Source organism: Pocillopora damicornis, chromosome 5, assembly GCF_964200805.1.
Source record: "Pocillopora damicornis chromosome 5, jaPocDami1.2, whole genome shotgun sequence".
NCBI classification, from domain to species: domain Eukaryota; kingdom Metazoa; phylum Cnidaria; class Anthozoa; order Scleractinia; family Pocilloporidae; genus Pocillopora; species Pocillopora damicornis.
In genome coordinates, this window is record NC_142674.1 from 26462660 (window position 1) to 26489786 (window position 27127).

Genomic DNA, 27127 nt, shown 5'->3' on the forward strand with positions numbered 1-27127 from the left:
GGTATCAAATATCGCTGCGCCGCGAATAACCGCCGCCATTTAAAAAAATTAAAGGCTGCTGTGGTCATTGCGATGATAAAAGAGTCTATGATAGGTTATAAATGTTTATCTGAAAAAAAAAAACGTAACGTAAGCTGACGCGACAGCCAGGTCTCTAAATTAAAACAGTGATTTTAATGGCGACGGAGCAAAAACTGTTAATCCTCTACATATTGATTAGCCGAAAGATTCATTTTCATAAATAAACTCTGTTTTCCACTGCCCTGGTTTACGACATCGGCTTTAAACAATTATAGCTTATCTAGCATTTCATCAAATACTGCTTGCAGCTTAGTTCAAGGGCGTGAACTGAAGCAGAGTTCCAGGTGGACCCTCAAGCTTATCGATCAAAAATTTCCCTCGACCTCCAGTTAGTCCGATATCTTAGTTTGGATTTCAAAATTGAAAGAAAAAAAGGTAACTCAGTTTTTCAATGCTATTTCTTTGAAAAGGTCGTGACTTAGCGAAGAGCACCCTAATAGAATCCTCCGAAGTCTTGACTTGAAGACGCTGGACTAAACAGAAGGCCTGCGCGTTAAACAACAGTGATATATTGGGGAGGGGAGGGACAGATCACACAAAGCGTCCATAGCAACACGTAACAACAGTTACTCACAAAGTTTCCAAGATGGCGGACAACATTGACTTAAAGACTGTCTAGGTTTAGGGCCTGGAGCACTTTTATTTATGTTATCTATGTATCGTAGCCAATGATTATGAAAGAAACAGGTTCCGAACAACACGAAGAGCATGGAATTAAACCGCCAAAGGTTCGAAATCTCTTACCTTCGAAGAAATTCCGTGACAACGTTAGGAAATGGGGCGAATCGTCGGAGTTGAGTAGAAGACGAGTTATAATTGTGCCCAGCATAAAATGTGCGGCTAGAGAAGTGAATGTGACAGCAGAAGATAAAGGTAAGGACATGGATGATACAGGATATTTGGTCAGTCTTACGCACATAAATGCATCATTTCTTTAAAGAAGCTTTTAAGAACATTATCTGTACATGTGCATGCATACGTACTTCTTTTTGAAAAAGTTCAAGGAAGGCAATTAAATTTTCTACGAACTCGATGAACACGGTTTTTAAGAAAAGACTGTAGATAAGTAACGGGTCCCTCATTGTAAGTGTCTGATCAGGCGAACGATTATTACTGCGTGCTATATTAAGGTAAAAATTATAGTGTGTTCCCTTGAAATCTGAGTTGAAATGGTCAAGTTACGATTCGCCTTCAAAGTTCATCCCATCAACCAGGTAGGATTGTTTATATGGGAAAATATCTGAACAAGCCAGTCTTTCCAATCCGCTCTAGTCTGTCGATTACTTTATGGAGTAATTGAATTTTATAAAAACCAGTAAAGTGTTAAGGCTAAATCTCTGAAATCAACCCGGTCGGCTTTACTTAGCTCAGAAGCTATGGCATAATTTTTGTTCACACTGATGATTCATTGAATTTACAAAACATATCAGTATCTTAATTATTACTGTATTACTAAAAATAAGAAAGTTTTTTCCCCGCAAGATTAATTTACTTTGACTATTAAACCATTCAGACAAGAATGTTTATCAAGATTCTGAAGATGACATATTCGCTCGGCAAGTTGAAAGATACAAGAAGCAGTTGCAGGAACGGAAAAAGACCAGGGAAATTTTAAACAACTGTGGGCTCAGACAAGACTGGCTTAAAAACAAGACTGGTAAAACTGAACTTGAAAGAAGAGTTTTGAAAAGAATACTGTTGAAAGGAAAACCTGAGATTACAATCAAAAAGGTGTGTTACTTAACCCTTTAACTCCCACGATCAGATTGTTAATTCTCCCCTCTAGCTGCTACTCATTTCTTTGTAAATAAGTTAGGAGAATTTGGTGTCATCGAGATAACAACTTCAACCAGATAAGTTTGAATATTCTCATGACCTGTTTGCTGGATAATGTTTGGATATTATAGGGAGAAGTTACTTGTTAATCACTCCTGGGAGTTGAGGGGTTTAAGAATATGTTGTAAATCATGTGAGAGCTTTCCTTGTTGAGTAACTAAGAACAAAAACTGAATAAGTCAACACATGCCATAAGGATGTGGGTCGAGCCTCAGGCACAGAAATTTAATGTGAGAAAAAAGAAAGTTTGTTCGAGCAACATTGTTAGGGCTGATAATTCATTCAAAAACATACAACAGATCAGTTTCTCTAATAAAACATCTTTTCTGGAGCAGCCCAGACATAAGATTATGGAATCTATGGAAAAGTCATTCTGTTTACTCTTGGTGAAAATATTTGAAGGATCTTCCTATGTTGTAGACCCTCAAAGATTTTCATAATGACCTTTGAGGATCCTATTGAGATGCTAATCCTTTAACTCCCTTAAGTGACCAAGACAGAATTTCTCTTTACAATATCAATAAAATATCAAGTAGGCAAGTGACAAGAATAAAGAAAAATATCAATAAGGGGATTATAAGTTGATTCAATGCCAAATTCTCAAAACTAACATCATAAGAACTGTATGACAGACAGTAAGGAGAATTATTACTGAGGTCTTGGGATTTAAAGGGTTAAAGATCTCTGAGAAATCTTTGAGGATCCTCAACCTCTAAATTCTTTTTGAGATCGATTTTCAATTACCTTCATATTCCTGTCAAGTTCTTCAAAGATCTTTTATTTCCTCACCAAGATCTAACCCTAAGCATATTCCTGCCAAGATCTTTAAGCATATTTTTATTCTTGACAAGATCTTCAAGGATATTCTGAGCTCTTACAAGTTGTTATCTACTTGTAATAGTGTGAGCAGAAAGGCTAATAATGATGAAGATTATGCTCGCACAACCACCTCTACATGTTTCTTGGCTTTCCGTGATGTTTTTTCAGATACATTATACATGTTAACAAGTAATAACATGATTTCTCTAGCAATTTGTTGAAAAGCACTTGTAAATTTTTCAAAGACTAAAAATTAAACTTGCCCCACCAGCTTGTACAATTTTGTTGTCTATGAAAACTTTACTCCTGCTTATTAACACCAAATTGCAAGAGAAATCATGTTATTACCTATACTTCTACCATTTCTCAGAGAATTAAAGGAAATGTAGAAACAGGGCTGGGCTGAGCTCCAAATTTTCAATACAAGTTTTAACAAAGGATGGCTGTGGAGGTCAATCACCCCTCCCCCACTTATACCACCAACAAAATTAGAAATTTTGTGTCAGTTTTTTCAACTATTGTGTTGATGCATGATTATTGTTTTTAATATCATGGATCTACCATAATTACTGGCACAGTGGGTTCATACTATGAAACAGCTTTTACTGATTTTAAAGCTTCCACAAGTCCTTTTATCAGTTATCTTTGAGGCTCATGCCAGTGTAATAACGCATTTATGTTCTTGTATTAAATTTTCATTTTGTTACTCACCAGGCTCCTACTCCTCCCCCAGAGACTGAAGAGGACACAACAGTAACTGGTGAAGACAGGGGGGTACCTACCATTCACCATCCCTCCCCAGCTGCCTTAGCTATCATTCAAAAATACTTAGATCGCAAAAGGATGCGCCTGTTGGATCTGTTTGCTCAAGCTGACAAAGACAAGAACTGGGTGGTGTCACGGCAGGAGTTCAGGAACATTATCCGATCATGGCGGATTCCACTCACAGATGTTGATTTGGAGGATTTGATATTGGCTCTGGACAGAGATAACAGTGATGCATTAGACTACAGAGAACTGGCAGTTGGTAGACAGTCGTATCTGGAGGAGAGGTGGGCATACATGTACAATATTCTGTTTCAATTTGCAAATCTGAAATACTTTTTGTTGCTCATATCCAGGGCTGTTACAATTTTTTGGGTTTGTCCTGTTTGGCTTTGTTTGAGTGCTCTTATATTGGACATTTACAGTTTTGTACAAACAAAATCAAAGATGCAATAGCCAATAAAAACAAAGAACAATATCAGAAGGGGAAATGAGAACTAAGAAATAAACACTTTGAATGAGGTAACTGGTTGCCAGCTTAGGCCAATACCAGTGACAAAGTTACAATTGGTTTTGGGTTTGCATGTGATTAACCCTTTAACTCCCATTAGTGATTAACATCAGATGAAACTTCTTCCAATAATATCCAATAACATTATCCGACCAGCAAACAGGTTATGAGAATACTCAAACTTATCAGGTAGAGGTTGTTATCGTGATCTAACACCAAATTCTCTTAACTAAATTACAAGGAAATGTGTAGAAGCTAGAAGGGAGAATTATGCATCAGATCTTGGGAGTTAAAGGGTTGGGTTATGGCTGGGTACTATGTGTTTTCTTCAATATGGCCAGTCACAGATCATACCAAATCAAATATTCAAATATTACAATGTTCTTTGAACTTCTAATATTAATGTGTAAAGCTTTTATGTCAAGAGGCTGGAAGTCATTGAATGTCCCCCAGCACACAAGTATTAGAAGTTAGACTAAGAAAGCAGTGGTCAGTACCTGGCCACTTTGCGGACATGTCAACTTGCCAAAACCAACTGGCAGACACCATTAGTTATCTATATGTGGTGTGGTATATTGGGGTCAGCAAGTTGACATGGCCGCAAAGTGACTTGTTACTGGTCAGTTACAACACTGAATTTCACAGGTACATGAACAAAATTCCAAAAACGTAGGTGTTGGGTGACATAGGCTCCACAACAGCAAAAAAAAAAACAAAACAAAAAAAAAGGAATAAAGAACAATAAAAATATAACCTTACACAGCCTTGATTTAGATGAGATTATGGCATGAACTGGCAAATTGGGTGCATTAATTTTTAACATTCATTTCTTTTGAAGGGTCACTAAACAAGCGGCAGAGATTGTCCAAACTGCTAACACTAAAACTTCTAAAAGACCTGAAACCATTTTTGAGGAACCTGAACCTGCTTATGACCCTGCTAACGAAAAATGGTCTGGCACTGGAACACAAAGACCTCCATCACCTCAAAGACCACCCTCACCACGAGCCAACTCTCAAAAAAGACCCTCATCCTCACCACAGAGACCCTTAACCCCTTCATCTGCTCCTGTACAACCAGTGGCCTTTATAGCACAGCGGCCAGGGTCTGATCCCCAGTTGCGACACTCTCGGCCTGTGTCACCCACAAGTAGTGGAAGTATTGAGAGCTTATCACCCACTCTGTTGGAGATACCACCTGTTCAGTTATCAGAGAAAGTGGACCAGTTGACTCAAGATGAGGTATGGGACTGGTCTCCTGGAAGGAAGGGGAGGGGAGGTGGCGGGTGTCTGAGGGTTCTGGTTGTGTCTCGGTAAAAATGACCCGACCCCTACCCTCAGTATCCTTCTTTTCTCATAGTCCTCCCTTTATACTTTGTTAACGACGACTAATGATTCCCCCTGAAAACCATGTGATCTGAACAAAATCAGTGAAAATAATAGCCAATCAGAAGAAGAGGGAAAATACCTTAAAGAGCCAATGAGAGCTCAAGGTTAAAAACAATGCGACTGCCTAAAGCGCGGGAAAACGCGGGCGACCAAGTCGTGTTCGGTTTTTAGTTTTGCAGCTAATTGGTTGAGAGAGTGGCGTGAGTTTTCTGGACCAATCACAAAGCGAAGTAAAGCAAAAACAAGGCATTCCGGACTAATTTTGGCACTTAATTGAAAATTGCTCTTACTTGATCATATTATTAATCCTTGTTAGTCTGGTTGTTGTTTTTTTCACTCAATTTATTGCCCTCAAATGATGGAGAAGTCGACGATGAATCTTGTTATCCAATATAAAAGACTTACATGTATCTAATTATGCGAACTAAACTTATAGGGTCACGCTCCACCAGGGTGTATTGCGGGGGTAATGACCATTCTCAGTGCTTTCTGTCATACAGAAAGGGAAAGCTTACCGTGTTTGACATATTATTGTCTTGCGAATTCTTCAATTTTGTCTTTCGTTCTGTCCCGTAGACAGAAAAGAGGTCCTCAATGGGGTTAACCGATAGCAGTAAAACGGCCACAAAATTTAGTCGCAAGGCGTAAAAATTTACAAATTTTAACCGTTAGTCGTAAAAAAAGGTAACCGTAAAAAACATTTCTAGTGGAAACAACGGAAAGATGTTAACCATTAGCCATAAAAGCCATCACCTCATTGAGACCCTCAGAAAACGTCATCAGTATGCCTCTACTAAAGTGGCGATTTAGTTATACTCTTGGTCATAATACCCTTCTTCTATTTGTGCAATGAAAACATTGGCACAAGGTATTGCTGTTGTGGCATTCTTTGCCGTTACCGTTCGGTTTGTGGGAAAAAGTATGGAGTTCCTGGATAATAACGATAACAGTGGCGCACGAAGCACACTGTTTGAGCGCGGCGCTTTGAGATACTGAGAGATCCGTCACTTTTTATGTACGCGAACACGGTTCATTGAAGTCCAGATGTATGATGGAAAATAAAGTGACATAAAATTTAAAGTAAAGAACTTTTTTCTTCATTGGCAGCCCTCAGCCACCATACAGAGGCACAATGTAATCTTTTTTTTGTGGTATTTCAGATAAAAGACAGACGCATGAAAAAACAACAAAAACGGAAAGAAAAAGAAAAAGCCAAACAGAAAAAGAGAACTGCGCCAGAAAAAGTGTCTGTGGCTCCATCCACCCTAGGGGGTAGGGTGGGGGAGATGGTGGATCGCTACCGAAAGATGACCTTGAAGGAGTATAATGATGTCGTGGAACTTTGCCATATGCACGGAGTGCAGCTGAGTAAGGATCTTCTGGAGCGAGGTTAGATTGTGACGGAGGTTATTAATTTTATTTGTATCTATGTAGGGTTGAATGTATCTATGAAGGGTTGAATTTTTAACACTTAATTGTAATGCGCAATTGAAAAATCTTACATTGATGATTGCGCAATATAAGTCTATAAATTATTGTTATTATTTATTTTTTTATGGTGAGGCATTCTTGAGGTAAATCCGAGTGTTCTGATTGGTTCTTGCTTGGCCAGGATTTTGACATACGAACCTTTCCGGTGAAAATGGTCTTGAGCCGTGTATTTTGGCTCTCGAAAGCCGAAAAATTAAAAATAAACAAGTTTAGTGCAAATGCCATATAACACACTATTTACTGACCGCGCTTGCTCGAGCGGTACCGGGGAATATTGGCGCCTGGTCGTTTTTATACGGACCCCCCTTTGCTCTCTTTTTTCGGAGTTTGAGTAGCCACTCAGAGTCCCCCATCAGAGCGCGCCTTCAATGCTATCCACTGTTTAAGCATATAGTGGCACAGAGTACAAATCACTTTTAGTCAGTGTCTGGAGCGCTTCACAAGAGTATGTCGCTGGCCGAAAAGCAGGGAAATCGCAACAGCGAATCAAATCTGCGGAAAATATCACTAGGAGCTAATAATGAATCTCAAAATGAAACAAAATACCTTGAACGAGGGGAAGGGCAACAAACTAGACAGCGAATTGTGGTTAGCGAGAGAAGGCAAAGCTACAACCATTCCACATAACCCTCATTCAGTTGACAATGTGTCCATGATGCTTGCTATTTAACATTTAAGCTGTGTATTATAGTTGAACGATAGACATTAGTTTTTCTAGCTTGACTCATCTTTCTAATCCCTATTTTTGTTATTTATATGTTTATGATTTTTTTTTAGTTCTCCTTCAACCAGAAGATAAACCGCTGTCACAGATAAAGCTGACCGCGCGAAAACCTGGACTCTTTTCAATCTCAACTAGGCATCACATACCACAAGTTAAGTTCCAGTCCTCCACGGCTGGAAGCAACAAGCGGCGGCCGAATTTTAGAAACCCGGGTCCAAACACGTGACAAATGACTTTCAATATCAAGCGGCCGAGGTTATTTTTGTAGCGACAGTCCATAGAAAGCTAAATTGGAGAGACAAAAATAAAGACTTACTCGTTAGATCGAAAACTATACGCTACTTTTTTTGTTACATTGTAAATCAAAGTACTCGAAGGATAATGACTGTAATAAAAACGTTTATCAGGTTGAGAAGAACGCTTGCTAGTAAGTTTGTTTCAGTCGAAATTTATTGGGAATTAAATTTCTTTGGTTATCCTCATCCGTGGGGATGGTATAAGTGAGGTTACTGGTACGCATTGCATTACTGGCAGTATGCTTTCTCAGTACATAATTTAATCATATCATTTGAGGCATAACAGTAAAATAATAGGTTTGGCTGAAGGTGTTTAGTTTCCTGTGCAAAAATTTCGGGCATTAGTTCTATTGTTTATACCCATGTAGCCAAGGCTTTTAAGGATAATTTGATTTTGTTTTTTGATGTTCGTATGTATGTCGCGTTTCGAAGCTTGGGAAAAAAATAATAGTATTACTAAAAACAATAATAACAATACTGATGATAATGATGGCAATGATAACAATATTTAAAAAAAGAATGTATATAAAATATTCTAAAATTGGATTTTGGACTACAGCCAGCTGTAAGCATCAAATTTGAGAGAAGGAAGCAGGCTGAAGCAAAGTAACACAGGTGTCACGAGAACTCATCCCGTAATTTGAGAATGAATTTTCTTAAAATGGCCATCAAAACAAGGAAGCACTAATGGATAGTCGAACGTGCCTGCTACACGTAGTTTACGCTGAAACAGAACATTGATTCCACCGTAGCTGATACGTAAGTTCATAGATTTTATGTGGTGTAAATAAGGTACATGACGAATAGTTTGAAGCCGATTGAGCCATTTTACCCTATGCTGTGGTTCTCGGTCAAGAACAGGAGGCGTAAGAACTCACAAGTTCATTACAAAGCACATGGAACAGAACTAAACTAAGGAAACCAAATCACATGCAAGTGAACAATTATTAGCTGCCCAATTTTTGTATATGGTGGCCTGTGATAACTGCTGGCCGGAATCTAGGCAAGATCACGAAACTATCCTAGAACGCGTAAATCGTCCAAGTCCTCTTCCATGGCTGAGATTAAAAATATTTGTTTTGTTTTGTATTGTTTTCATTTTTTACCCTCATCTAATCGATGTTCTTGTGCCTTAGACCCAGTTCTCAGCGTGATCAAACGTCGTATACATACATAAGCATTTGGAAAACGAGCTAGAAATAAAAAAGTCACAAATTTTCCGTGAAGCGAGTTTTTAATCAGGAGATATTGTGGGTTCAGGCAGGATGTAACGCAACACTTGCCATACAAAAGCTTTGCGTGACATCCCAGAGAATACCTGGCTAGGAAATCACCTGGCCGCCTCGCAGTTTGGTAAATATCTACCATTTGTTCATCTCCAATTCGTTTGGTTGTTATTTTATATTGCACGATTAAAACATCTCCTTTCGAACACTTTCAAGATTTTACCTGTACGTGAATTTGTAAAGTCATGGGTGCAATAAAACTTCAAAGAAAACACTGAAAGACGTAACATGACACAACGATGACGGCAACAAGGTCATGGCAAAATAAGAGATCTTCTGGTCGGATCAATCGCTCAGCACGTGTGGTTTAAAATGTGTACAATGTACATCTCACAACTGTCCTCTTTAAAAGAGGAACGTTAAATCACCAAAATTTGAGTGGTGTGAGAGCAGAAAGCCCTGGCAAATTATCTATGTTTCCATTTGGAACTCAACGCTGCCATTCGCAAAGTAGCGGGCTGTCCGCGAGATACTACAGCAGTCGGCACTGTTGGCCTTGGATTCTCAGAACAGTTGGACATCATTGGTTTCAACTGGTTAGCTTACGACTTTGGTGGTTAACCATTTGTACACAACATCAACATGTCTATATCTTATGTACTCTTGGTGTCCTTGAATCAACGAAAGACATGCTATAGATCTCTATGGGATCTAGGGCCCACTCACTCTAGCAAAGCATCAGTTAAAGGCATCAATCGCTTTTCGAAAAAAAACAAAACGAAACAAAGCAAAAAAAAAACATAACAATCGTTAATTGAAGCACGTAAACTGGTTCCTCAGATGCTCAGAGGTAAGTAAGCACGTAAACTGGTTCCTCAAATGCTCAAGCAAGTTAACTGAAATTTAGCCTATAAAAATCTCTCAAAAAAAGGTTCACGATTTAAAAGTTTTGAGCAGCACAAAGAGAACATCATGATCATAAAGGGCGAAGCTCTTTCGCTTCTTGCAACGAGCGCTTTTGTCTTCTTATTAGCTGTAGGAACTTGTAGGGCCAGTTTCCTCTCCACATCGCTGCAGTTCACTCGCGATGCCTTGATGGGTTTCTCACACGGATCGCAGAGGAGCGTGGAAATACTTACACCGAAGAAGACGAAAAGAATTATTAGTCCCAGAGAGCAATTGCTAGAGAAGTTAAATGGACGAAATTCTTTCAGGGAGTCTTACAGCAGTGGATCCACCGATGAACTCACTATCCCAACAAAAAACATTACACGAGAAGAAATCACCTATACAAAGGAAAGCAGGACTTACAGACCGCGCTTATCACCATCGAACAAGTTCCTCGAGGCCATCAACGACATTGAACGGGCTGTGGCTAAAGCAAAGGCTTCAAGATTCCGTTACAGGAAAGAAACCTTCAATAAATTGAAAGGACTCCTAGCGCGAGCGATAAGAAGTAAGAGCTACAAATATGCGCGCGAAGTTCTGGGCAAGATCATGTATCTTTTAAGCACCAAGTCGTCGGCACCGCGGCGAAGCAAGAGAACCACCTCAGGGAACAAAACCGCCCCTGAAACGGAAGGAGGCAATTTCCTTCAAGATTTACGGAAGAAACTCGGCGCCTCGGTGTTTGATAGCTTCATGGCTGTCCAAGGAGACGTGTCACTAATGTTTGCCATTGATAACACTGGAAGCATGAGTGAAGAAATTCAAGCAGCAAAAAATATCGCCATAGATATCATAAATTATCCTCGTAATTCCAGTGTGAAGAAATACATTTTGTCGCCTTTTAACGACCCCTACCCTGGTACGTACAAAACATTTTATTTTTGTATTATGTTTGTCAGTTTGTTTGCTTTTTTCAATTAGGAAGGGGAGGTGTGAAGGATTTTGGGGGCACAGCATGGTTTTCAGGGTGAAGGGAGGGAAGATCAGTCATTGCTAACAGAGTATAAAGGGAGGGTAGGGGAACAACTATAGACAATTGACTGCCAATTAGCATCTAATTAAAGGGAGAGTCAAACAAAATCCTCCATCCCTACATCCCTACATCCCTACATCCCCCTCCCCCCTCCCCCCTCGCTTCTCTCACAAGAAATGGTCCCGCCTGCCTAATCAAGGCACTCAAGCTCTCTCCATGCCTCCCGATTAATATTTAAAAACCTTTTTACTCTAAAATACGCTTGAGTGCCATGCAATTCGGCCCTAAAGGCTTTATTTAATCTTATACCCAGATCTTAACGTGTAACTGAAACTGAAATGTACCTCTTGGCCGTGAAAGATCTGGATATGAGACTACCCTTTACTGTCAATGACTGATCGTTCTTCTGAAAGGTAATCGAAAACGAACAGGGAAACAAGGGTGGTGGGGAGGGGGATATCATTCTGACCCTTCGCCAATTCCAGAAGAAGTCAAACTATTCAAATTTGCACTTCAATATTTTGCAGTGAAATCGGCCACCATAGTCAAAGAGGAAAGCGACGCTGGTGAGTTCGTGAAAGCTATTAATGCTCTTACAGCAAACGGTGGTGGGGATTGTCCGGAGTATACATTCACAGGGATGCTGGAAGCAATCTACCAATGGCCAGAATGGGGATCCCCTATGTACGTCTTTACGGACGCGGGCCCAAAAGATGCATCAGAAGCAAAAATTGCCGAGCTTCAGTTCCTAGCTAGCTCTGATCAGTTAGGGGTAACAATTAATTTTCTTACCACAGGTAAGAGATCTAATCATCTGTAAAGTATTTACATTCTTGTTCGCACACTATTTAGCAGGCTGTATGTCTGACTGACAAACCGGTAGAGAGGATAAGGTCTCGTCTTTTGCAGACTGACAGATTTACAGACCTACAGTTTGACAGACTAACAGACCGACAGACTAAGAGACCAACAGACCGACAGTCCGACAAAGTGACAGATAGAAAGAACGACAGACTTACAGACTAAAGGACCGGCAGTCCAACAGACTGACAGACCAACAGACTAGCAGACTGATAGAGCGTCTGACTGACCAATTTGAGTGATAGGCTGACTAACAAACTTCTGACAGACAGATTAGTCAATCTGTCTGACTTATCTATCGAATGATCAATTGATTAGTTGACCAGTGTCACGAATTTATCGATTGTTTGGTGTAGGTTTCTGTTACACTCATCTCCACCCAGCCTTCAAAGATCTCGCCGAGCGTACCTCAGGTCAGACTATTTCTCTTAGAAAAGACGGAGAACTGGAAAAGCTTAATAATCTGACAGCGGGTGTGCTTGATGGGACGAGTACTCTTAGTATCGGTTCAAGCCCAGGACACAAGAGGAAGCGAAGCGTAAAAAATACAACACCCCGTCGATATAACTTTTCAGTTGATGAATCCATTGAAAAATTGACCATAACAGTAAGCACCACACGCCAGGGAACAAATGGTCTGTACTTTTTATTTTTTTGATTATATCTATGTTGTAGTGGGTGAGGCTTAATGTGATCTTAGGCTGCTATCTTTGACTTTTACATCAGGAAAAGGCTAGGTGAGAGAGAAATTTGTATCAAGGGGGTGAGCGACGGCCAAGAAGAAGGAGAGGGGAGGGGGGGGGCAAATGCGTTCGCTAGCTTCTTGGCGTTTACTCGCCTATATAAGACGCCTGCACTGCAGGCGAACCGCTCATGGATACAGATGCTATTTCCATATCATATTTTACAAAAGGAGAGGTAGTTCCCAAATAGTCAACTAACAGCCACAAGGAAACTTTGCAAGAAATCTTTTTCTTTTTTTTTTTGGCTTCGTTTGACTTTTTTTTTAGTTAATATCTTCGTTTTTTGGAGATTAAGAAGGATTAAATTGAATAACTGAAATCGATGGAAATATATTAAAATCAACAAAGTTGCTAGCTGCCTACCTCTTTAACCTTCGAGTGTCACAATTTATTATTTCTAACACCCTTGTTTATCTTTTTGTTTAGTTATTTCTTTTTTTATAATCTGTAAACTTAATGTATCAATTTTTGCATACTTGCTTTTAAACTTTTTTTAGGGCAAGGCATTACCTTGACAGACCCCGATGACATCGTGATCTCAGCTGAAAAACTTAGTCTGTCCCAGGTCTCTGTCTATCAGATCGACCGCCCCAAGATAGGAGGCTGGACCCTAGTTGTGTCGGGTGAACACGAGTTTCAAGCTAAGTCAAGCAGTGAAACGAATGTCAACTTCGGAGTATATTTCATCATTCCAATGCGGGGACGCAGGAGACAGATAACAGAAGTGCCTATTTCCAATCCAGTTACAGGTAAGTTTCGCATATAATCAGAGCAATTTTTAAGTAAGTGTCAAATGTAATCCGGGATTTTATTTCGGTCTGTGATTAATCAAAAAAACTCGTCCCATTCTGGACTTCAAATTAATTACAAGTGATTCTGTATTTCTTAAAGGTAAACTGAATAAGATGCTCATCACTGTCGCTGGTTCTGAGAGGCTCAACACAAGCTCCCTATGCTTGGAACTCATTACCCCTGAAGGAGCTAGGATTACTGACGTCACGTTGCAGACAACTGACAACGTCCATTTCACCGCAAGTTTTACGCCTCGCACGAGCCAACCATTCAAACTCAGGCTCAGTGGTATCACTCGTGGCCGCAACACTTTTGAGAGAATTTCTCGCCAGAAGATCAAACCCTCCAGGGCCCTGCTCAGAGTAAGATACGCCAGTAATGATTATACACTTCCCTTAGGACGAGTCACGTTTGTTCATTTTGAGATCTGCAACTTTGGCGCCACTGAGTATTTTGACGTTACAGTCGTGAAAGATCGAATGGGTTTGATTATTACCCCACAAATTTCATCCAAACGTGTCATTAAAGGCCACTGCGCGATTATATCTGTCCGCGCCAGAGCTACGCGGCCCGAGGACGTGGACAAGACCGACATCTTATTCTTGATAGTAAAGGGCCGCACATCTAAAGTTCTTGCCTCACAGGGGGTGCGTCTTTTTGTTGTGCCATAAGCAGAGATTTGTGGATCAATCTGTTATTCCGTTGTCACAAATTCATAATATTCTACTAAAATTTTAGGCGACCGAGTGAATTCAAGAAACTTTCAAGAGATCACAAGGATTATCATTGATTAGCTATAGAGGCACAGCTTTCGAGAAAAATAAGAATTTTATCAGTAGGTTATTTCGCATAGTCTGTAACAGTAATAACAGCAGTGAGATTTTAGCTCTAACGTCATGTACCTGATTAATTTTTTAGTCTTGAAGATTAATAAAAAAAGTGGTGGTTTATTTTGAGGCTTCAGAGTCAAGTTGTCTTACAGCAGTCATAAACAGTCACACATGTCAGTGAGTTACGGCGTTGTAAATCAGAGTATATGTCATAAGAAAGCTCAAAATGAGAAAAACAAAATGATAAATTTACAGGATACCCGTTCTAAGTAACCCTTGCGCTTGGTAAGTCTAGAGTTTCCTTTCACTGCTCTTGTTTCCTTTCACAGATTTCTAGGACGGTTTCAATTCTCTCGCATATCACTCCTAATAGGGCTGATTTCTTCTTTAAAACTGTATGCGAAAATCGATGCGGCCGGTCAAACGTAATGCCACTGCACATGCCTGATATTTTGCGAAATAAGTTAATGGTTTGTAAGTAAAGTTGTCACGTCATCTTTGAGCGGATTGCGTGACAAGAGCAAACAATGACCGCCGTAGAGGTTTAAGGTTTGTCTTTATAGAGAACGTAGTGCGAGGGTAATGGGAAAGAGGGAGGAGGGGAAAGAAAGAGATCATGGGAAGGGGAACAAGAATAGGTCTACCTTATATTACTCGCGCGCGTCATGGAAACGCCGACTGGGACGAGTTAGCGATTATGTGCCAAATCACGTGACACCTGCATGATCGTGTGGTGAAGTCGAAGTCTTTCATAAGTTCGACGTTTACGAATGTGATTTAAAACATGACCCCTTCTTATTGAAACTTTGTCGTAAAGCAAGAGACTCAGGAGAAAGTAAAAAAAGTAAATCATTAAATTAGTTTGTTTCAAATTTTTAAATTATCTTCTTCCAGAGTTACATTTTTTTCCATAAAAATGACCAACGCTATATCTCGGTCGAGGCTCTCTTTTAGTACTTTTAGCCCTAAGACAATCATAATGTCTCAAGGTCAGTGCCGGATTACATTAACCCCAACAATAATGATTAATTCATTAGTTTTCCAACTATATATGTTTTCATTCCTCTCGAAATGTTATTCAGTGGTTTTACGGTGGTCCATCTGCTTTTTTCTTCATTTTTTGGCATCGCTAGTTTGGCTTTCAAATAAATCCTTTCATGACTAGAAGCATTTTACGATGCTTCATTATTGATTCGTCAAAAGCAATATCAATCATTTCGATAGCACTGTTTTCGACATGTTTGTCTCAAGCTAGTGTAAATGAAGTTCTCTCCTTCACAAAAATGTCCGTAATGTTTTACCTCTAGATTTCGACGGAAAATGACAATGTATCCATGATACTTGCTATTCTATGAGTAAGCTGTGAGTTATAGTTGAACGATTGACATTATTTTTTTTTTCTGGCTTAACTCGATCGTCTTACCTGTGGGGATGGTTTTATTGAGGTTACTAATACGTATTGCATTGCTGGAAGTGTGATTTCTCATTACATTACTTAATCATATCATTTGAGTCGTAAAAGCAAAATAACAGGTTTGAATAAAGGTGTTCGGTTTTTTGTGAAAAAATTTCGGGCAATAGTTGTATTATTTATACCCTTGTAGCCAAGGCTTTAAAGGATAATTTGATTTTGTTTTTGATATACGTATGTATGTCGCGTTTCGAAGCGTGGAAAAAATAAGAATAGTATTACTAAAAAAAATAATAACAATACTGATGATAATGATGGCAGTGATAATAATATTTAAAGAAAGAAATGTATAAAAAATTATAAAATTAGACTTCACTTAATTTCGGCCCACAGCCAGCTGTAAGCATCAAATTTGAGAGACGGAAGCAGGCTAAAACGAAGCAAGTGTCACGAGAACTCATCCTATAATTTGAGAATGAATTTTTTTAAAATGGTCATCAAACAAGGAAGTATTAATAGAACGTCGAACGTGCCTAATGCACGTAGTATACAAAATCTTGACTCCGCCGTAGCTGATACGTAAGTCCATAAAATTTATGTGGTGTAATTAACGTGCATGACAAATAGTTTGAAGCCAACTGAGCCATTTTACCCTCTGCTGTAGTTCTCGACCAAGAACAGGAGGCGTAAGAACACACTCGTTTGTTACAAAGCACACGAACACGTTAATCGTCCAATTCCTGTTTCATGATCACGATAAAAAACAGTTTTTTTTTTGTTTTGTTTTGTATTGTTTTAATTTTTTATCACAAGCTAATCGATGTTCTTGTGCCTTAGACCCAGTTCTCAGTGTGATCAAACGTCGTATAATTACATAAGCATTTGGAAAATGAGCTAGAAATACGAAAGTCACAAATGTCTTGTAAAGCGAGTTTTTAATGGGGAGATATTGTGGGTTCAGGCGGCAGGATATAGGATGTAACGCAACAATTGTCATACGAAAGATTTGCGTGACATCCCAGGGATTAGCTGGGAGGGAAATTACCTCGCTGCCTCGCAGTTTGTTAGATATGTACCATTTGTTCATCTCCGATTCGTTGGGTTGTTATTAGATATTGCACAATAAAAACATCACCTTTCGAACACTTTCAAGATTTTACCTGTACGTGAATTTGTAAAGTCGTTGGTATAATAAAAATTTGAAGAAAACACGGCAGACGTAACATGACACAACGGCGACGACGAGGTCATGGCAAAATAACAAATCTTGTGGTCACATCAATCGTTCAGCACGTGCGTTTTAAAATGTATACACTGTACATCTCACAACTGTCCTCTTTAAAAGAGGAACGTTGAATCACCAAAATTTGAGTGGGGTGAGAGCAGAAACCCCGACGGCAAGTTATCTAAGTCAACGCTGCCATTCGCGAAGTAGCGGGCTGTTCGGGAGATACTATTGCAGTCGGCACTGTTGGCCTTGGATTCCCCAAACAGTTGGACATCATCGGCTTCCACTGGTTATCTTAGGCTTTGGCGGTCGACCGTTTGTACACAACGTTAACATGTCTTTATTTTTTGTACTCTTGGTGTCTTTGAATCAACGAAAGACATGCTACAGATCTCTATGGGATCAAGGGCCCATTCACTCTAGCAAAGTATCAGTCATAGGCATCAATCGGTTTTGGAAAAAAAAAAAACAAAACAAAACAAAACAAAAAAACTAACGATAGCAATCTGTAATTGAAGCACGTAAACTGGTTCCTTAGATGCTCAAGGGTAAGTAAGCATGTAAACTGGTTCCTTAGATGCTCAGAGGTAAGTAAGCACGTAAACTGGTTCCTCAAATGCTCAAGCAAGTTAACTGAGACTCAGCCTATAAAAATCTTTCAAAAGAGTTTCAATACTTTAAAAGTTTTGAGCAGCACAAAGAGAACATCATGATCATAAAGGGCGAACTTCTTTCGCTTCTTGCAACGAGCGCTTTTGTCTTCTTATTAGCTGTAGGACCTGGTAGGGGCAGTCTCCTCTCCACATCGCTGCAGTTCACTCGCAATTCCTTGATGGGTTTCTCACACGGATCTCAGAGGAGCGTGGAAATACTTACACCGAAGAAAACGAAAAGGATTATTACTCCCTTGGAGCAAGTGAGAGAGATGTTAAAAGGGCGACTTAGTAAGCAGGCTAAATCCGGACACGGATTCCTCCCTAAACTCACTATCCCAACGAAAAACATTACTCGGGAAGAGATCACCTATACAAAGGAAAGCAGGACTTACAGACCGCGCTTATCACCATCGAACAAGTTCCTCGAGGCCATCAACGACATTGAACGGGCTGTGGCTAAAGCAAAGGCTTCAGGATTCCGTTACAGGAAAGGAACCTTCAATAAATTGAAAGCACTCCTAGTGCGAGCGATAAGAAGTAAGAGCTACAAATATGCGCGCGAAGTTCTGGGCAAGATCATGTATCTTTTAAGCACCAAGTCGTCGGCACCGCGACGAAGCAAGAGAACCACCTCAGGGAACAAAACCACCCCTGAAACGGAAGGAGGCAATTTCCTTCAAGATTTACGGAAGAAACTCGGCGCCTCGGTGTTTGATAGCTTCATGGCTGTCCAAGGAGACGTGTCACTAATGTTTGCCATTGATAACACTGGAAGCATGAGTGAAGAAATTCAAGCAGCAAAAAACATCGCCATAGACATCATAAATTATCCTCGTAATGCCACTGTGAAGAAATACATTTTGTCGCCTTTTAACAACCCCTACCCTGGTATGTACAAAACATTTTATTTTTGTGTTATGTTTGTCAGTTTGCTTGCTTTTTTCAATCTGGGAAGGGGGGTGTGGAGGATTTTGGGGGCATGACAAATTTGCACTTCAATATTTTACAGTGAAATCGGCCGCCATAGTCAAAGAGGAAAGCGAAGCTGGAGAGTTCGTAAAAGCTATTAATGCTCTTACAGCATTCGGTGGCGGGGATTGTCCGGAGTATACATTCAGAGGGATGCTGGAAACATTCAGATTTGGACCAGAATGGGGATCCCCTATGTACGTCTTTACGGACGCGGGCCCAAAAGATGCATCAGAAGAAAACATTCAGGAGCTTCAGTACTTAGCTGATGACTTCGGGGTGACAATTAACTTTCTAACCACGGGTAAAGGGATCTAATTGTCAGTAAATTATTTACTTTCTTGTTCGCCTACGGTTTAGCAGGCTGTATGTCTGACTGACAAACCGTAAGAGAGGATAAGGTATCGTCTCTTGCAGACTGACAGATTTAAAGACCAACAGTCCGACAGACTAAAAGTCCGACTGACTAACACACAACAGACGGATGGTCCGACAGAATGAAAAATAAAGAAAACGACAGAACGGACCGACAGTTAAACAGAATGATTTGCCGACAGACAACAGGCTGACGGACCAACAGACTAGCAGATTGATAGAGTGTCTGACTGACTAATTAAGGAATTGGCTGACTGACTAAATTACTTCTGACTGACAGATTAATCAATCCGTCTGACTGGTCTATTGAATGATCAATTGATTAGTTGCCCTGTTTCACGAATTTATCGATTGTTTGGTGTAGGTTTCTGTTACACTCGTTTGCACCCAGCCTTCAAAGATCTCGCCCAGCTTACCTCAGGTCAGACCATTTCTCTTAGAAGAGACGGAGAACTGGAAAAGCTTAATAACCTGACAGCAGGTGTGCTTGATGGGACGAGTACTCTTAGTATCGGTTCAAGCCCAGGACACAAGAAGAAGCGGAGCCTAAAAGATACATCACCCAGTCGATATAACTTTCCAGTTGATGAATCCATCGAAAAATTGATTATAACAGTAAGCACCACACGACAGGGAACAAATGGTGAGCACTTTTTAGGTCCTTGATCGTATCTATGATGTTTTAGCGGGCAAGTGCTCAATATTATCTTGGACTGCCATCTTTGACTTTTACAGCAGGGTGAGCGAAGGTCAGAAAGAAGAGGAGGGGAGGGGAGGGGAGGGGGGGCAAATGCGATCGCGAGCTTCTTAGCGTTTACTCGCCGATATAAGACGCGAGGAGAGGTAGTTCCCAAATAGTCAACTCTTAATAACTGCCACATGGAAACTTTGCAAGAAATCTTTTTTTTTTTAATTTATTTTTGTTCGTTTGATTTTGTTTTTCTTTATCAATATCTTCATTCCTTGGAGATTAAGAAGAATTAAATTGAATAAATGAAATCAATGAAATATGTTAAAATAAACATAGTTGCTCTCTGCCTAATTCTTTAACTTTCGAATGTCACAATTAATCATTTCTAATTAACACCCTTGTTTATCTTCTTGTTAAGCTATTTCTTTGTCTGTTATCTGCGTACCCCCTGTATCAGTTTTTGCATACTTAATTTAAATTATTGTTTTTAATTTAGGACAAGGAATTACCTTAACAGACCCCGATAACATCGTAATTTCAGCTGAAAAACTTAGTTTGTCCCAGATCACTGTCTATCAGATCGACCGCCCCAAGATAGGAGGCTGGACCCTGATTGTGTCAGGCGAACACGAGTTTCAAGTTAAGTCGAGCAGTGAAACAAATGTCAACTTCGAGGTAGATTTCATCATTCCAACGCAAGGACGCAGGAGACAGATAACAGAAGTGCCTATTTCCAATCCGGTTATAGGTAAGTTTCATTTATAATCAGCGCAATTTTCAAGTAAGTGTCAAATGTAATCCGGGATTTTACTTCGGTCTGTGATTGGTCAAAAAACTCGCCCCGTTTTCAACTTCAAATGAATCACAAATGATTCTGTATTTCTTAAAGGTAAACTGAATAAGATGCTCATCACTGTCGCTGGTTCCGACAAGCTCAACACAAGCTCTTTACGCTTGGAGCTCATTACCCCTGAAGGAGCTAGGATTACTGACGTCACGTTGCAGACAACTGACAACGTCCATTTCACCGCAAGTTTTACGCCTCGCACAAGCCAACAATTCAAACTCAAGCTCAGTGGTATCACTCGTGGCGGAAATACTTTTGAGAGAATTTCTCGCCAGAGGATCAAACCCTCCAGGGCCCTGCTCAGAGTAAGATACGCCAGTAATGATTATACACTTCCTTTAGGAAGAGTGACGTTCGTTCATTTTCAGATCTGCAACTTTGGCGCCACTGAGTATTTTGACGTGACGGTCGTAAAAGATCGAATGGGTTTGATCATTACCCCACAAATTTCACCCATACGTGTTATTAAAGGCCATTGCGCGATTATATCCGTCCGCGCCAGAGCTACGCGGTCCGAGGACGTGGACAAGACCGACAACTTATTCTTGATGGTAAAGGGCCGCACATCTAAGGTTCTTGCCTCACAGGGAGTGCGTCTTTTTGTTCTGCCATAAGCAGATATCTGTGGATCAACCTGCTGTTCCGTTTCCACAAGTTCATAATCTTCCACTAAATTTTAGGCAACCAAGAGAATTTCAAGAGATCACCAGGATTATCATTGATTAGCTATAGAGGCACAGCTTGCGAGAAAAATAAGAATTTTATCAGTTAACAATTGGTTCATACGTCAGCGTGCGTTCATCGAGATATGAAGCAAGCGGGAAGTTTTGAGAGCACGTAAGATGTGTAAGAGTTGCTCGAGGCGTAGCTTCTAGCTTCTAGCTTCTTGAGTGCCCTCCAAACTTCCTAAGTGCTTCATATCTCGATGAACACACAGCTGACGTGTGAACCAATTGTTTTATAACATTTTCAACCCGATGGAAAATTTTTTCTGGAGGGATTTGTCTGCTGACGTCATGAGCGTACACAATAGGAATATGAAGCACGCTCGCCCTATTGAATTTGATTAGACAAATTTATTAGCTATGTTATAACAGGTTATTTCATATAGTCTGTAACAGTAATAAAAGCATTGAAATTTTAGCTCTAACGTCATGTACCTGATTAATTTTTTAGTCTTGAAGATTAATAAAAAAAGTGGTGGTTTATTTTGAGGCTTCAGAGTCAAGTTGTCTTACAGCAGTCATAAACAGTCACACATGTCAGTCAGTTACGGTGTTGTAAATCCGAATAAATGTCATAAGAAAGCTCAAAATGAGAAAAACAAAATGGTAAATTTACAGGATACCCGTTTTAAGTAACCCTTGTGCTTGGTAAGTCTAGAGTTTCCTTTCACTGCTCTTGTTTCTTTTCACAGATTTCTAGGACGGTTTCAATTCTCTCGCATATTACTCCTAATAGGGCTGATTTCTTCTTTAAAACTGTATGCTAAAATCGATGCGGCCGGTCAAACGTAATGTCATTGCACATACCTGACGTTTTGCGAAATAAATTAATGGTTTGTAAGTAAAGTTATCACGTCATCTTTGAGAGGATTGCGTGACAAGAGCTAACAATGGCTGCCGTAGAGGTTTAAGGTTTGTCTTTATAGAGTACGTAGTGCGAGGGTAATGGGAAAGAGGGAGGAGGGGAAAGAAAGAGATCATGGGAAGGGGAACCAGAATAGGTCTACCTTACTCGCGCGCGTTATGGAAACGCCGACTGGGACAAGTTAGCGATTATGTGCCAAATCACGTGGCACCTGCATGATCGTGTGGTGAAGTCGAAGTCTTTCATAAGTTCGACGTTTACGAATGTGATTTGAAACATGACCCCATCTTGTTGAAACTTTGTCGTAACGCAAGAGACTCAGGAGAAAGTAAAGAAAGTAAATCATTAAATTAGTTTGTTTCAAATTTTTAAATTATCTTCTTCCAGAGTTACATTTTTTTCCATAAAAATGACCAACGCTACATCTCGGTCGAGGCTCTCTTTTAGTACTTTGTGCTTCATTTTCTATATGGGAACTGATTTCTTTCGCCTGCAATTCCTAACATGAAAATTCAATGATTAAACATCTCAAAGTATACTTTTCTCTTTCATATAAAGAAAACATAGCTACGAAGTATAGAAAATGGTGCGGGCGGGAAGGGAGGGGCAAGACAGTTGTTCCAGCACAGGTTTAGACCTTGTAGTATTCTGTCCCCCACCCTCCCTCTCAAATGCCAAATACCTCAGTTTCAAAAGAAGGGTATTTACTGGACCTTTGATACGATATTCTTTATCACTCTCGTGTGAACAAAGTTCTTTTTCACCTATCTTTGCCTTATTCTACGAATAACCCCTCTCTATTACTTATATCAGGATTTATTACTATTCGAGACCCTAAGAATAATTTTTTCCCCACCTTGATGAGAAATAATATATAATTTATCTTAAATATTCATTCACCTCATCTGAGAGAAGCTGCAGCCGATTTAATACCTCGTCTGCTCTCCTTTGTCTTGGCTTGGCGGACACTGAAGTTGTTCCAAGAAAAAGGAACAAACCCAAAAGCAATATTTTATAGTTCATTTAAATTCGAAGCACGTTGTTGAAATACGCCTGTGCAAAGAGAGAACAGATTCATGCTAATACGTTGAACAAATGTGTGAGGCTGATGCAACTAACCTTCTGCATAACGGAAACGTTTACTGTCTCCTGATGTAAATTTTTAGCATAATCTGTTGGGAAGCTACAGCTGAAACCGCTTTAATCAATAAGTAGTCACTAAATTTTTTCACCAATCAGTCGGTCGGTCAGTCATCCAGTTATTCATGATCAATCATCTAGTTCGTCAGTCATTCATGATTAGTTATTCATGATCAGTCACTCACTCCATTTAGTCATTTAGTCACTCAATGACTCTCTCATTCTATTGCGTCTTTCAGTCATTCAGATATTCGTTTATTTATTCAGTCAGTCTTTCAGTCAGTCAGTTGGTCATTCATTTAGCGCTTTTCGATTGAGTGTCTCAAAACCAAACCAAAGTGATCAGAAAAATTAAAATACTTTTAAGAGCCAATGAGAACTAAAAATAAAACTCGTGGGAAAAAGGGAAAGACCAGTTGGTGATTGGTGTTAGTTTTGCATCTGATTGGCTAAAAAAGTGGCGCGTGTTTTCAGGACCAATCACAGAGTGACTCAAGTAAAGCAAAAGCAAAGCAATCCCGGATCGAATTTCTCGACATTCGATTGAAAACCCCTCTACCATCAATCAATCATTTAATCAGCCATAAATTTAATTAATTAATCCCTGAGACAATCATAATGTCTCACAGTCAGTGCCGGATTACATTTACCCCAATAATAATGATTAATTCATTAGTTCTCCGTCTTCATTCCTCTCTAAATGTTATTCAGTAGTTTTCGGTGGTCCATCTACTTTTCTACTTCAGTTCAAGGTACCGCTGGTTTGGCTTTCAAATGAATCCTTAAATGACTAGGAGCATTTTACGGTTCTTCAAAAGCATTCTCAATCATTTCGATAGTACTGTTTTCGACATGTTTGTCTCAAGCTAGTGTAAAAGAAGTCCTATTCTTCTCAAAAACGTCCGTAATGTTTTACCTCTAGATTTTGACTGAAATAAACGTTGTAACACTTTACGAATTCTGCTCACATCAAGGTGACAAAAGCCCCGCTAATATAACTTAATATAACCCGAAAATATTCTACGAAATATTGATCGTTAAAAAAAGTCAGTTTATCGTTGCTCAAGAACCAGAAACTACCTTACAAAAACAAGCCTAATACCAAGAACATTTAGCTGGAGAACTCCTTTCAGCACAAACGGCTTACTTTACAATGGTGGACACAAGTTTCTTTACAAGACTGATATGCAGCGAATTCGAGCGAATCTAAATAAGATTTATGCCTATAAGAAAAACGATTTTTGCGCAATTTCATGTTGTAGAATCGAGGAGCACGTCACACATGGTATGACAAATCATTGAACACTTTCAAGAATCTGTAGTGGCTTACAACAATGACTCACCTTGTACACAAACGAACAAGCAAACTGGAACTTCACGAGCTGTATCTTGTGAAAATGTAGGACTCGTGGGAGACGATCTCTCCCTTTTAAATTATTCTACGGAGTGAGGATATCCGTTTTTAACAATGACTTGGACGGTAAATGTCCAACAACTGTCGCGATGTAATAACAACAGCAATTGATAATTCATGTAATTTAGGGCCATTCGGTAAAAGCAATTGCGAATTTAGGAAAACTATATTTACTCAACAATCTAAATATTGTCCTAAATCTTGTACGTGCTAAAATGAAAAAAAAAATTCATAACCGATTTATAAAAGAAATCGCCGACTTTCAAGTGGAACGTCTTACAATGAATCTATTCCAAACTAGGTGAACGAATTAGCCAGTTTTTCCTTCAGTCAGATTAGAATTCAGAGCCATTCTTTGGGTCAGTTTGGTTGAAAAAGTTACCAAGCCTCTGATCTAAATTGAAACTTTTGTACCCATTGAGCAATGTAAAGCAATACACCTTGAAGGAAGTTCTCGTCTGTTTGCAATCAATATTGGCAACCGTACCTTTGACAGAGTTAGAATCGACTTCAGTGAAGCTTTTTTCATACATTAGATTCCAACCATACAGTTTATGTTTGCGGCATAAGTGTGTTTTGGGCCTGACTGAGAGTCAATTGAGCCCTAACTGCTAGAGTTAAAATAATTCTGAGAAGGGCTCAGTACTTATGCCCAAGAACATAAACAGTATTTCTATTTCTATCACTTTTGAGGGCATTTAAAGAATGAAAACTGAAAAAAAGTCAACAAAGCAGTCTGAACAATTATATGAGCGTGCGAGCTGGCTAAAATATATTTTATTGCCCTAAAAAATAATAATAACGGTGGATTCGATTATCGAGAAATCTTAATGACAAAAGAAAGCTTACGAAAAAAAGATAATTCTATAGCCTAGAAAAAGGCCTTTGATGATAAAGAACACCTTGAATTGCCGCAATGAAGGAAATTTTTATCAATGAGTCACAAAGGAAAGACATTTTGCAATATTTCCAGAATTTGAACAAAGGAAAAAGCTTATTGAAAGGTTCGAAGAAAGCTTCCTTCACCAATTTAAATATGATAACTACACAGTGTGTATCTGGTCTGTTTTTAATCAGCGCCACTTTTAGGTCGCATGTCTGGATTAGTCTTAAGTCGTAATTTATTTTTTTGTTTCACGTTCCTTTCATTGCGTGGCATTTTCTGGCGAGATATTCCGTTTTACTCGCCTTTGTCCCTTGAGAGGAACGATAAACATAGGAAATTATAAATTTCCTAAATTTTAAATTAGTACTTCTCTAGTTATTTTCATAGGAACGATGACTCAAAACGTATGGCATGAGGGTATTGCACGATTTCAATTAGGAACCTCGTCTGTTTTGGTAATGAAAAAGTACATAATTGAAAACTGGGAAGATCGCTTTTGCTTTTCTACAGATAGATTTTGCGCTTACTTAAAGATAATTTTTTTTCTGTAGCTGAACAACATTATATGATTCCGAGATTACCCTCAAAGAAAATTAAAATCATCTTGTTTGCCAAATTACCGGATTATTATTTCGCTTATTACAAATAACTTCTCTAATTTTTGGAAGCTTTCCGTATTGTGATTTACTTAGGCAGGATAGAACGTGACAATCCCAAGTGCTAAAGAATAATTGGCCATGTCACGGATGGAGATATTTGCCAGAAGATGAATGTGGCACTTCATGAATGCTCCAATTTTTTTTTTGTTCAAATAGCAACAACAAGCATGGCAAGGTTGGTAAAGATAAGTCTTATACCTGATACCCCCTTGCCGTGGTTTGATTTCAGCGTCACCTGTATGAGAAACACAAACAAACAAAAACAAAAACAAACAACAAATATGAAAATAAATGTGAAGACAAAAAAAAAAAACATAAACTAAATCATTGAACGAAAAAGTGTGCAACAGACAAACACAAGCATAGAAAAAAGTACAGGCCAGAAAACTCGGCAAGAAAAATTGATACATGCAGATGCGCGTTTGTTTTGTTTTGCTTATTATGTCATATAAAAGAATGGTGGTGACATAAAACACTTCCAAACTGTTCCATTTTCTATACATCAGTCGACCATAACCCTTAGCCAAAGTCGCCCTATATTAGAGCTAAGATGGAGGACTAGGTAAATCGCAAAAATAATTATTAATCAAACAAATAAACCCCCCCCCCCACCCCTCACTAAAGAACAAGAACTGACGAGCAGAATCCGGACACAAGCCGCACGAGTTATGGCTGTGAGATGATCGTCTTGCGAAACAAGAGTTCTGGCAAAATTATAAGAGTTTGTATGGGAGTATTTACGACTGCTTTTAGGAATAAAAGAGTACAGTCAAATTCTCACTAAAAAATACCTCACCTTACTTCCACAGTGCATCGCTTGTTATTTGACCGCTTAATATTACTATTTTTATTTAAAATTTGATTTGATTTTTTAATATCTAAGAGCGATCGTAAATATTCTCATAAAAACTCCTATGATGTCGCTATGACTCTTATTTGGCAAGATGATCATCTCACAGCTGGAACTTGAGCCGCCT

General features: G+C 39.3%; 3 protein-coding genes and 1 long non-coding RNA gene across 5 annotated transcripts; 3 read left to right on the forward strand and 1 right to left on the reverse strand.

The window, feature by feature from the left end:
• Positions 1-642: 642 nt before the first annotated feature.
• LOC149046225 (uncharacterized) lies at positions 643-8033 on the forward strand. Its single transcript, XM_089206982.1, has 6 exons — positions 643-954; positions 1595-1812; positions 3451-3788; positions 4851-5253; positions 6561-6789; positions 7669-8033. Exons 1-6 carry the CDS (start codon positions 750-752, stop codon positions 7839-7841), a joined length of 1566 nt encoding a protein of 521 aa, XP_089063108.1. The 5' UTR covers positions 643-749; the 3' UTR covers positions 7842-8033.
• Positions 8034-9577: 1544 nt separating this feature from the next.
• Positions 9578-14404, forward strand: LOC149046226 (von Willebrand factor A domain-containing protein 7-like). 2 transcript variants are annotated; one of them, XM_089206980.1, is made up of 6 exons: positions 9578-9987; positions 10171-10944; positions 11586-11855; positions 12276-12554; positions 13160-13411; positions 13554-14404. In XM_089206980.1, exons 1-6 carry the CDS (start codon positions 9978-9980, stop codon positions 14123-14125), a joined length of 2157 nt encoding a protein of 718 aa, XP_089063106.1. In that variant the 5' UTR covers positions 9578-9977; the 3' UTR covers positions 14126-14404. The 2 variants fall into 2 exon arrangements, with proteins under 2 accessions (XP_089063106.1, XP_089063104.1); XM_089206978.1 differs by having other exon boundaries at positions 9854-9987; positions 10069-10944.
• Positions 14405-17503: 3099 nt separating this feature from the next.
• Positions 17504-21669, forward strand: LOC149046227 (von Willebrand factor A domain-containing protein 7-like). The gene is made up of 5 exons (XM_089206981.1): positions 17504-18467; positions 18589-18852; positions 19288-19566; positions 20111-20362; positions 20504-21669. The coding sequence occupies exons 1-5, from the start codon at positions 17633-17635 to the stop codon at positions 21073-21075; spliced, it is 2202 nt and encodes a 733-aa protein (XP_089063107.1). The 5' UTR covers positions 17504-17632; the 3' UTR covers positions 21076-21669.
• Positions 21670-22401: 732 nt separating this feature from the next.
• On the reverse strand, positions 22402-24713 carry LOC149046228 (uncharacterized). Its single transcript, XR_016186765.1, has 3 exons — positions 24535-24713; positions 22952-23104; positions 22402-22550 (listed from the first exon to the last, which is right to left on the reverse strand). It is a non-coding gene; the product is annotated as an uncharacterized LOC149046228 (long non-coding RNA).
• Positions 24714-27127: the final 2414 nt, after the last annotated feature.